At 43.6% G+C, this 11,409-nt stretch overlaps 2 protein-coding genes across 3 annotated transcripts; both read right to left on the minus strand.

Moving 5' to 3' along the window:
- Positions 1 to 236: 236 nt before the first annotated feature.
- p4ha1b (prolyl 4-hydroxylase, alpha polypeptide I b) lies at positions 237 to 7,751 on the minus strand. Of its 2 annotated transcripts, none has more exons than XM_011602955.2 (15): positions 7,616 to 7,751; positions 6,370 to 6,452; positions 6,144 to 6,240; positions 5,874 to 6,025; positions 5,457 to 5,594; positions 5,080 to 5,319; positions 4,329 to 4,561; positions 4,064 to 4,240; positions 3,152 to 3,222; positions 2,544 to 2,643; positions 2,401 to 2,454; positions 2,151 to 2,216; positions 1,379 to 1,447; positions 1,199 to 1,295; positions 237 to 1,099 (listed from the first exon to the last, which is right to left on the minus strand). In XM_011602955.2, the coding sequence occupies exons 2-15, from the start codon at positions 6,449 to 6,451 to the stop codon at positions 1,029 to 1,031; spliced, it is 1,647 nt and encodes a 548-aa protein (XP_011601257.1). In that variant the 5' UTR covers position 6,452; positions 7,616 to 7,751; the 3' UTR covers positions 237 to 1,028. The 2 variants fall into 2 exon arrangements, with proteins under 2 accessions (XP_011601257.1, XP_003963798.1); XM_003963749.3 differs by lacking the exon at positions 3,152 to 3,222 and adding an exon at positions 3,794 to 3,864 and having other exon boundaries at positions 7,616 to 7,750.
- Positions 7,752 to 8,598: 847 nt separating this feature from the next.
- Positions 8,599 to 11,380, minus strand: styxl1 (serine/threonine/tyrosine interacting-like 1). The gene is made up of 5 exons (XM_029835644.1): positions 10,498 to 11,380; positions 10,211 to 10,344; positions 9,942 to 10,098; positions 9,718 to 9,854; positions 8,599 to 9,594 (listed from the first exon to the last, which is right to left on the minus strand). Exons 1-5 carry the CDS (start codon positions 10,542 to 10,544, stop codon positions 8,942 to 8,944), a joined length of 1,128 nt encoding a protein of 375 aa, XP_029691504.1. The 5' UTR covers positions 10,545 to 11,380; the 3' UTR covers positions 8,599 to 8,941.
- Between the last annotated feature and the right edge of the window lie 29 nt (positions 11,381 to 11,409).

Genomic DNA, 11,409 nt, shown 5'->3' on the forward strand with positions numbered 1-11,409 from the left:
ACTCAAAGTTCTCTATTCACCGACAGCTTCGCTGTTTCCTGGCTGGTGTCTTCTGACTCGCCCTTGTCCTCCTGACCCGACAGATGTCAGTCCCCGGTTGTCCCAAATCAAGACGCGACGGCGTCATTAGTACTGAAGAGTCACGTGATGCCCCCCCCCCCCCCCCCCCCCCCACACACACCCACACACACCCACACACACCCTTACCCTTAAACACACGTGTTGAAAGGGCCTTGTGAGATGTATAAAATAGATTTATTATAGAAAAAAAAATAAGTTCAGACTTACATTTCAGAATAAAAAAACTTGGCTTGTGACATAAATAATGATTTTCTTCCTCATTTGCATCATAAGATCACTGTTTTACTGTTGTATTTTAAAAGGTGTGCATTCTAATCTATCTGTATTTATTTTTTTCTGTCTCTTTACTCTGCATTCGCTGCTACTATAATTCAATTTCCCCACGGGGATGAATAAAGTCCATCTTAATCTTAATCTTAATTATGGAGTGTACTTGTCCCCTTTACACATTTGGTAGAGTTGATCCTTCAGGTCAATGAGTCGATCAAAAAGTTAAAATTGAGTCTGGAACAAACTGGAATTCCACGTTTTGACAAACAGTTAACCAAGTACTTATAGCCACATCAATTTAAATTAGCTTCATAACTGAAGCATGATTTTCCATCCAAAACAACTGTGTTGTTACTCAAGTGACCACATATTGGAAATTGTGAATTTAAATAACAGAGCATTACTGAACTGACAGAAATGTAACAAAAAACGTAAACTGTCGCTTTGAGGACTTCACTAGTGGAGGAAAGCAGGTTGGCAGCATCACAACAGAGTTCATATGTGCACAAAGAAGAGTCAGCGTCAGAAAAAGGCAAAAGTGTGTCTCAGAACTGGGTTTGACATGAACCCAAATACTCTAATGTGTTCATAGGTATCAGCTCTGATGTGCAACAGTGTTTTTGTTCACTGATGGTTCACAAGGAAGCAAAGAGGGTGTTTGGGGTTTTTTTTCCCCATCACTCATTCTCAGTTAGGCCACAAGGTCGCCGCCACTCTTGTCCTCGTTCGTGGATCCATTTGTTTGATACTGGAGACAGAAGGAAAACGGGAGTGCTCCTTTAACCTCAGAAACAAAACACCAGACCTGGCCTGGGTTATGTTTACATGGTTATAAACTGGAACTCACCCCACTTGTTGCCCACCAACACCGGACATGCTGCATGTCGAGTGCTGTAGTCTCCTTCCCCATTGGCAAACAGGTTGTACCAGAACACTGCAGTGCCCTGAAAGACGACAGAGCAACACATGTTTGTTACAGTTAAAGTCAGACACACTTTCCTATAAGAACAGGACTGTGAGCTGTTACCTTTTGGGGCCATACCGCTGCACCAACATCTGGGAATACGGTAGCGCCCCCTGCTGCCACATCACTCATCTACAACAGAGACAGAGAGACTGCAAACTAAACTTTCTCAGCACAAAAGTGAAAGTGAAAAAAACCACAGAAGTCAGATTTCCAGTTTTTAATACATATTTCAGACTTCATACGCTAACACATCTTTATTTAAATGAGACGTTAGTTTGCTGGTTCAAAAGAACCATACTCAGCAGACACAGGCTTGATGTGTAACACAAGGATGTCTCACTGAGGAATCCAGCTGTATGTCTGTGATTAGAGAGCAGTGTCTAATTCATGCCAGTAATTTCATCATGATTTTGATTCAATACTCATCAAACATTGTTCTTTGGACTTCCCAGTGTTCATCACATGTCCTTTTGATACCCGATTCCAAACATCGAGTTTAACATTGAACCTGCTAACAGGGTGGGCAGGATGAGCAGAGCTATTAATTATATTTTAAATGATTATAGCTAAGGTGCTTCTGAAACTAATATAAAAGCACTTAACCTACGATTGGGTGGCTCTTGTCACAACTTACAGTTCCTCCTTCACCTCCTTCAAAAAGACCTTTAAATCATTGCCTGGACAAATGCTCTAATTCTGATTAAAGTTTGCTGAAACCCGAAGGAATTCTTTAGTTAATAGAGCTTTAACTGTACAAGGTTTAGCTGGATTGTATGCAGAATTTATCCATTTGTTAATTTGCTATGGTCTTGAAACCTGAAAATATTCTCACATAGAACAGCCACGTTGCAATACGGTTCCCAGTGCCAAGCTCTTTGAAGGCATCTGGTTCATCTTTCTGTGGAGAGACAGAGAGACAGACAGAGAGAGACAGAGAGGGAGAGATGGAGATAGAAAGACAGTGACAGAAAGAGGGAGATGCAGAGAGAAAAGAGAGACAGAGGGGGAAAGAGAGGAGAGAATCACCATCAGTTTCTTGAATTAAAACAGCTGCTGTACTTCTGCATCACTAAAGTTCTCACCCTTCCGAAGTCAAAGTGAGGTTCATACTGACCCCCAACACCATAATTTGCAACCTACAGGGAAAAAATTATGATAAAATGTCATAGACATAAGGAACACGTGTCAGTTCTCCCTGACTATTATTTGTTTTAACTCTATTTACCTGCAGCTCTTCAGCTGTATCCATTTCCAGGCCTGTGAGATCTTCAATTCTCTGGTTGATGATTTCAATCACTGGGTGTTCATAGCCAGTAAGCCAAGCGCTGCAATACAACATGAGGAAGAGGATGTGGAGCACGTTCATCTTGTCACAACACTCATCAAGTCATGCACAGAATTAAGGCGGACAACGAGCAAAACGGCCCATGATGCAGACTCTCCAATCAGCTCAGGGTCCTGGTTCATACAGATTCCCAATTATGCAGAATTTTTCTAAAAATCTCCTGTTTCATAATCTTTTTTGTGAGGCTCATAAGGACAGAATAGTAAAACTGCAGCACCTATAATGAGATTTAATACTTTAATTGTTAATTAATTCCTGGGAGGGAGCATGGGCTGGGCAAAGATTTGCTGCCCCTGGTCATAAATATACTACTATGTAGCTCCATATACACACTAAACCACATTCACTCCTCCTTTAACAGTATCTCTCCAGGTTGGAGCTTTTTATTGAGCATATCATAGAATAAATACTTCAGCTGGAGTACAGAGAAAGATGCAGAGGGGGCTGAGTCTGCGGGAAGGGCACTGTAATAACTTGTGACCCCTTACCTCTTGGAGACTCTGTATTGGGCTGTGGTAAGTTTCCCAGTTTGAGGGTCATGCACCGTGGCTCGCCTTAACTACAGCAGTTTCCCCCGAGCAGAGGGAGACAGAGGGTGACAAGGAGGCACAAAGAGAGGAAAACAAGGAGGACACACAGAAGTGGACAAGTGGAAAGCAACAGGAGGAAGAGGGAGACATGTGGTCACTATTGTTATTCTCAAGAGGGCCTAAGAGTTTCTCAATGCTCAAACTCAAATCTGTTTCAAACCCTAAAAATCAATTCTCTAATCAACAACTCTCCCTCCTTCAGGCCCCCATACAACCCTGCAGGTATGTTAAATCATCTAGTAGTAAAAGCAGCTCACCTGGCTCACCAGATCTTTAGAAAAGAAAATTTTTTTTTACATTTTTGAATTAGTTATTATTATTATTTTAGGGGTTCTTTGGGGGGAGGGACCACTTCTAAATATATTTTACAGACAAAATCTTTCAGTAACCTAAACTGATCTTCTGCATTTTGAGAACCAAACTTTGCAAGCATGAGCAACTGACCTCAGTCAAGTTTGAATACAGAGGAGAAGGTCGACGAGACACCAAGGGGGGTGAAATAATATGACCTAAAGGTTGTGGCCCCCGGCTGTGTCTTACCTTTTGCTGATCCGGTATGAAGCTGTCTCCAGCACTCCTGTGATAGGGTTGGAGATGGTGGCCCTGCGTAGCTGTGAAGCCAGGGACATGATTTATCAGGACGCAGACACACATGCATATGTGTGTCTGCCTTGTGTCTGCATCATATCAACCAGCCTCACAGCTTTGACCTCCCACCTCTCCAGATGTGAGAGGAGCCAGCTTATGCTCACTTACAAATCTACACGATTCCTGTCGGCAAACTAAGACAAGAACTGAGAAATTACTTACTCTTGGCTTTGCCAGTTTTTTGACTGTTTCGATTTCCTTGTCGGAGATGATGTCAATGTAGCGTACAATATAGGGACGATCCCACTCGTCTTGCTGCTTGACAGGTGACAGCACATACTTGGGGTTGTGATTGTTGTCATAGTATCGGCAGAAGAGGCGGCTCTGCCTGCGGGGAGTCTAATTTAGCGAGAAACAGCAGAGTCAGAGTGGGAACAACCAATTTTCCGAGGATCAAATGATTTTCTTCCTTCTTTCCCTTCCTCACCATTTTGATGCCTTCACCACGACACAGCATCTCATACTTCTTTCTCTCTGGAATCAACTGAAAGGTGCTCTTGGTTTGAGACTTTTTCTTCTTCTTCTTCTTCTCCTCAGTGATGTCTGGTTCCTCTCGCTCCTCCTTCTCTTTAGTAGTTTCCTCCTCTGCATCTTTTCGCTGCTTCTCCAACTGGAACTCAAAGTACTTCAGATTGCCCTTGGCACGCTGATGTTCTGGATCTGTGAACATGTGGGAGCAATGGGAACAACAGAGGATGATCACAACAAATTTGATCCACATCGCAACATGGGTAAACTTAGTATAATACACACAGAATACAAAACCCAGTGAAGGTTATGTTCAGTCCAGGTTTGTGCGCTTGACTATTCTGCCACCTAGTGGCGGAACTTTGTGTTCGTGTGGCAATTTTTCAACGGGTAAAAGTTGTTTTTTCTTCTCTCAAGTTGATGTAAATTATATGACACCTGCCAGTATGCAGCTAATATTCAAGAGGAATAAAATGAACATTTTAAAAGCTTAAACGTCAAAGAAATGCACAATGTAACACTGAGGCAAGATGCATTTTCTTCCTAACACACTTTATTTTTATTTGAATTTTTCCAAGTTTTTCAGTCAGTGCACAGGAAGAGAAAAGCCACAGAGATCTAAATCTGTAATGATCTAAAACCGATTACTAAACATTTCTACTGGTGTCATTCAGGTAATATGACTGAAGCAAGAACTCCTAAAAGCTTACCCAGTTCTAGAAGCCTCTTGGTCAGCTCCAGGGCTCGCGGTATCTCCCCCTGCTGATAGATGGCGTAGCTGAGGTAATCAAGGATGGTCACCTTGTCTAAAGTGGACACTTCACCCTGGTCCAGCTGTTTCAGGGCCTGGGCCATCCACAGCTCAGTGTGGTAATAATCAGCTTCTGAATAGGCTATTTTAGCCAGCTCATAACAGTCCTCAACCGTCATTTGGCTCTTGTGTTTCACTCCTAATGTGGAAGAAAAAGACAGGGAACAGGTCAAAGACCAATACTTTCACACCCAGCATTGCACAGAAACCATTTTTACTATTATTAATGTCCTCAAACATATATTTCCATGCAGATGCCATGTGTACTAGTATTACCTGGAAGGTCTCCTGTAGAGATGGTGTTGGCATCCAGCCTATAGGTGTCTTGTAACCGAAGAAGAGCTTTAGCCGCTCCTGTCTGGTCCTCATCTGTTGGGAAATGCTGTCTCTGAATGGTCAGGTTGGAAATAAATCCTGAAAGAGATGATAAACACAGTGTAAAATATTATTTTGTACTAGCTACACTTCAGAGAAAACAATTTTCTCTATGATGGTTTCTTAATGCTAAACAATGTAGTAATCTGCTCATTTCCCACTAAATCCTTCCTGTGAAAGGGTGCTATACTGTAAAAGACCACATCATACATGACATACATTAGACCAACGAGGCAGTTACAGAGATCCCTGCTTCTGAAAGTCCACTTTCTTGGCTCTCAGCACAGATGAATCTGGGATGTTTTTTTTCATTCCTACCATCAGTGGTGTCACTGAGCACGAGGTTCTCCAGGTCCCCCCACTCCGTGTTCAGCCTCTTCATCAGTTTGAAAGCATTGACGGGGTGTCCCAGGAAGCCCTCGGGGTCTTGTGTGGCTGAGGTTGACAATGAATCCAACTTATCAGCCCACCTATCACAGAAAGGACAAATGGGATGTGACTCTAAGGACGTGATAAAATCAGCAACCTTAAACTCTTCCCATATCGCCCACACACATGCACACATATAATGCAAGTACACAATCGCACCGTTTAACACGCTCCAGTTTGTTCTCCTCTGCTCTGATATAGTCCTTCAGAGAGGTGACGAGGTCTTTTTCTGTGTAGAGGAGGTCTGTCATCTGGCCTGAATGAAATAAATCAGACAAGTTCGTCATGACAACCAGATGACGGAGGGCATCGTTAGTCAGACTGCTGGAGAATTCTACATGCAGGTGGCAGAGGCATGTGAGAGACCAGAGGAAACACTTGTTACCTATAGAAGTGAAGAAGTCAACGTGGGCTGAGAGGGTCTGCAGACCACTGAGCAACAACACACACCAACACCACGCAGCCATCCTGAAGAAAGAAGAGCATCCATTATGATGCACAAGATGAAACAGCAGCTCCTGATGGTGTCAATATGCTGCTCCAGCAGACGTCCAGGTGTCTGCAGGAATGCAGGTGAAGGCTGCAGCAACACTGACCTCACAAGGACAAAAATGAGACATAGGCAGCAGCACAACGAGTGAATCCATCCTGTTGTTGGGTTTATACTTATCTGCAGATTTTTTTTAAATGTTCAAGCAAGCCATTTCATTCAGGAATGCCTTTATTTAATGGTATTCAAGTCAGTTCAGTGGAAAAATGATTGGATGATTTTTCTCCTAAAACACTTATTGTGCACCTAGGTGCCAAACACAGGGCGTGCATTCCATGTGCAAATGTGCTTTTTACTGAAACAGACAACAGGCTCAGGCAGGTTCTGCCTTTGACAAAAACAATCCATAACTTTGAGACTTCCGCCCAGCAGCAGGAAGGAACCAGAATAACCCAGATTAACTTTCATTTTACTATCAACGTTCAGGTTGACAACAAAAGGCTGGTACCTTTTTCTAACTCCATAATTCATTGTACTTTAAAGCTTCATGAGTTCCTTTGAAATAGTTCCTTAGACTTTCCCTTGATAAAAGCGGTGGAACCTTCCAGAACCGGCCGCAGTTCTGCAGGTCCACCGGGGACAGAAGCTGAGAGCAGCAGGACGTGGATGTGGACGAGGACTGCCACGTCTTCGCCCCTCCCCGCGCGGAAAACTGCTCACAACAGTTCCGATGGACTCCACTTCGTCCCGGTTCTGAAAGCCCCTAAAAATCAATGAGAAGCGGCTCGATGGAGCCAACTAAGTTCTGATGATTGGATCCTTATATTTTTTTTATTTTTATTTTTTAAAGTGTAAGAAACAAAGATGTTCGCACACATTCGCTCAGAAACAGAACATGTGACTGATGTTACGCACAAAGTTGAAAAATAGGATCAAATGATCTGTAAAACCGCTTTGAGTCCACTTCATTTCAGCTCGGTCGGATCTTTAAGCTTTACGACTCGTCTATTTACTTTGTCCCTTCGTCGATTTAGCGTTAAAATAAACCGGTTTTGGGGTGATGAACCTTTTAAATCTCGGTTTATACGCGTGACGAACCTCGATCTAACCCGCTTTAGCCTCCTTAGCCGGGCTAGCTTACCTGGTGGGGGTCCTGTCGGATGATTCCTAGGGTTCGGGCTCCTCGCTGTATTTGCGATGCTGCTGCTTTTGGGACGAACGCCCGATCTGAACGCTACGTGCAGTTGCTCACACGCGCCCAGGCTCCTGTTCCTCCACCCCGGGGGCTACGATGGGAGGAGCCGCTGCTTGTGACCCGCAGCGAGGGCAGATGTGACGGCTTGTTTAAGTGAAATGATGGAGAGGGGAAAAAAAGCAAACTTCCACGTTTGTTTAGTGTCCTTTTAATGACTTTCTTTTCTTTTTTAACTTCCAATTCTGATTCAACCTTCGGAGGTTTAAACTCGTTCTTCTTTCGGGAAAAACTCCTTTTGGTCATCATGTTGGCCACATTCCTCAAAATCCTCCCCCCCGGCTATGAGCTGTGTAGAAAGTTGGAAGGGGGGTTCTGCTCATGCACGCTGAGGTAAGCCTGCGTGTGCGTGTTGCTGCCAGTTTGTCGACAAATTTTAACCTCAGTGCTGTTTACCAGAGCAGATTGTCTCTCTCTCTCTCTCTCTTTCGCTCTCTCTCTCTCTCTCTCTCTCTCTCTCTGTGTGCAGGTTTTAAAACATCTGACCTCATGAGTGTTGCTGCTGAAAGGCTCCAGAGATAAAGAATAAATTGAATTGATTGAGGGACAGGATGGTGTTGAAACTGCGGACAATCATGGACAATCCCTCCCACCCCCTCCATAACACAGTGGACAAACTGAGAAGCAGCTTCAGCAGCAGACTCCTGCAGCCTCGCTGCTCTAAGGAACGGTACAGGAAGTTATTCCTGCCGTCCGCCATCAGACTGTATAACTCATCCTAACCCAGCCAATAACAATCATTGTGTAATGTTTATGTTGTAATTTTATTTCTATTTTATTCTATATTTATGTATATATGCTTATAATATGTATATATTATATTATGTATATATTATATACATATATGCTTATAATATATGCTGTATATATGCTTATAACGTTCTAATCTTATCTGTATTTATTTATTCTGTTTCTATACTTTGTATAGGTTGCTACTACAATTCAATTTCCTCACGGGGATGAATAAAGTACATCTTAATCTTAATCTTAATCTTAAAGCAGAACTATCACTTACACCAAGAGGGACTGTAGCATCCACACAGGAGGCAGAGAGCAAGAAATACTGAAGAGTGATGTCAAACACATCTTCTAAGTCTTTCTTTCAGTATCAAATGGGATTTAAGATTTTTAGACAATTCACTGTATGTAAACTGTAGGATCATTATTATACATCTGGCTTTTTTTTTCTTTTTCTTTTTTTAAGGTTTAAATGTATCATCGACGGATGTCTTCAAGGGAGGTCAGTCTGCTCCCAAAAAGCTGCTCCTCATAGCTCAGCAGCTGGCAGAGGAAGTTGATGTTGGGGGCCGTGCAGGCCCTCCTCTCCTTCAGCCAGCGCAGGGCATGAAGCAGTGACCAGTGCCGATGCTCCATCAGGAAGGCCAGTGTCAGAGCTGAGCTACGGCTCCTGCCCAAACTACAGTGGACCAGAACGCGTCCGGCAGGCTCGGCACTCAGCACCATGTTGATGAACCTGGATGCCAGCGGCAGGGCCTCCACGAGGTCCTGCTGGGAGTCATCACTCAGGTGCAGACTCAGGTAGCATAGCATGTTGGGGAACGCGTTGGGATAGTTGGCAGTGGCATTTACCACGTGTGTGATGTGTAGATTCTTGATAATGTGATAGTCAGAGGCCTGGGCCACAGAACCCTGATACAGAGCTCCTTCCAGGATCTCTGAGGGGTAGATGGTTAGTGTGTGGCGCTCTGTCTCCAGCAGGACCATGCGTGGTGTGCAGAGAAAAGGGTAGAGGGTTCTGAATGCTGAGAATCCCCCCAGGAGGATGACAGGGTCCATTCCTAAAGCACTGAGCTGGAAGAAACATCTCTGCAGTTCTGGGGAATCCTTCCTGGCCTTCACGCTGCCCACTGTTAAAGACACAGGAACTGTCAGAGGGCAGAAAAGCAAAAGGCTACAGCCAGCCGCCGCTCGCCACTGGAGTCTAAGACAAATGAACAGCACTGGTTTTCTGAGTGTGGTCTTCTGCTGACCTGGGCTGGATCCCTCCTCAGCATACAGTAGAATGATGGAAAACTTCTGTAGCTCCAAAGAGCCGATCAGACAGCCCAGCTCTGGGTGGATCACAGTCACAGCCGCCCGCGCTGTCACCACATGACTCTCCTTGTACCTAACACACACACACAAACACACATTCAACACACAGTTGCCCCCCTGAACACATTTGCCTCTAAAGGTGGACCTTTGTTGCACCCACTGTTCTGCGCTGCGACAGTCCAGGATCAGAATATAATGTGGGTCGAACAAGGCGGGCTGGCCCTCCTCAGCGTTCAGCAGGTTGTAGGTTTGCTGCGGGGTGATGTAACCTCGCTCTACACAGGCTGTTTCTGGAAGAGTTGGGACCAGCACTTCCTCTGTCTCACAATATCAGCAAGCACATAAATCACAGATGCTGTGTGTGGCAATGTGTGTGTGTGTGTGTGTGTGAGTGTGTGAGAAAGAGAGTTAAATACAGGAGTGTTTTACCTTTGTTCCCTGAAGGTGAGACGGAGGAACAGTCACTGTTAGTACCGTTCACCTCCCTGTCACAAATGCTGCTGTGCACTGTTTGAGACACGTCGACAGGCTCTCTGTAGGTTGCTCTTCCACTGTTACTGACTCTGCTCCAATACACACACACACACACACACACACACACACACACCCCACACACACACACACACATACACACACACACAGACACGAGGAGGAAGAAATATGAAACTCAAGCCAAAAACTTTTAAAAATGTAAAGAAAATAGACATTTTTTTTACCTGGACAGCACGACGCCCATCTCAAATATGTAATGTGGCAGATGCATTAGCTGTTTAACACTTGGCCTTCATTTAAAAGAGTGTGCTAATCCCAGAGGCAAAGAGGCTTCGTTTTCTCAAATCAACAAAGTACCACCTAAACACACAAAATATGTACTATCCTAGCTGTGAACCCTGCGTCAAACTCAGACTAATTTAGTCGGTGGCCTTGGAAACTCAGTAATGGTTAAGGACTCTCAAGGGTCACGTGGTAGCTGGCTGTGACAGCTGATGGAGGAGAGTGCAGAATAGGAGCCCTACTTCACCCAAATTAACTCCACGTTGCGCTCCTTTTTCTTCCACAAAGACAAATTTGGGAAATTTCATAGCTGCAAGGTAATTAGAAAATTACACAAGATCCATTTGTTTGCATTGACCTCAAAATGCAATAAACATTTTTTTTAAACTACTAATAAACAGATCTTTGATTGATGCAGATTAAACTCTGTCATGCTGAATTGTACACTGCTCACATCCTTCCCCCTCTTCCCAAAATACTTTTCTGCTAACCTGCAGTTTTAGATCCTCCCTGTGGCTCTCCTGATGATGTTGACAGTATGATACCCATTTTTTTACTTTAGACAAATGAAAAGTTCTAAATTAAACCAGCGTTGTATTTGTCTGAGAGTGTCGATGTTTCTAATTCATCATTCCTCACTCAAGGTCACAGCAGGTAGCTGGATATATAATTAAATCATTATTGAAATTGGAGATTTGTGTTTAATTGATAAATGTGTATTATAAAATAATACAGAAAATGAACAATACTACTGTGTAATGTGTATGTATGTATGTATGTATGTATGTATGTATGTATGTATGTATGTATGTATGTATGTATGTATGTATGTATGTATGCATGTATGTAATATA

Source organism: Takifugu rubripes, chromosome 4 (assembly GCF_901000725.2).
Source record: "Takifugu rubripes chromosome 4, fTakRub1.2, whole genome shotgun sequence".
Lineage (NCBI taxonomy): Eukaryota > Metazoa > Chordata > Actinopteri > Tetraodontiformes > Tetraodontidae > Takifugu > Takifugu rubripes.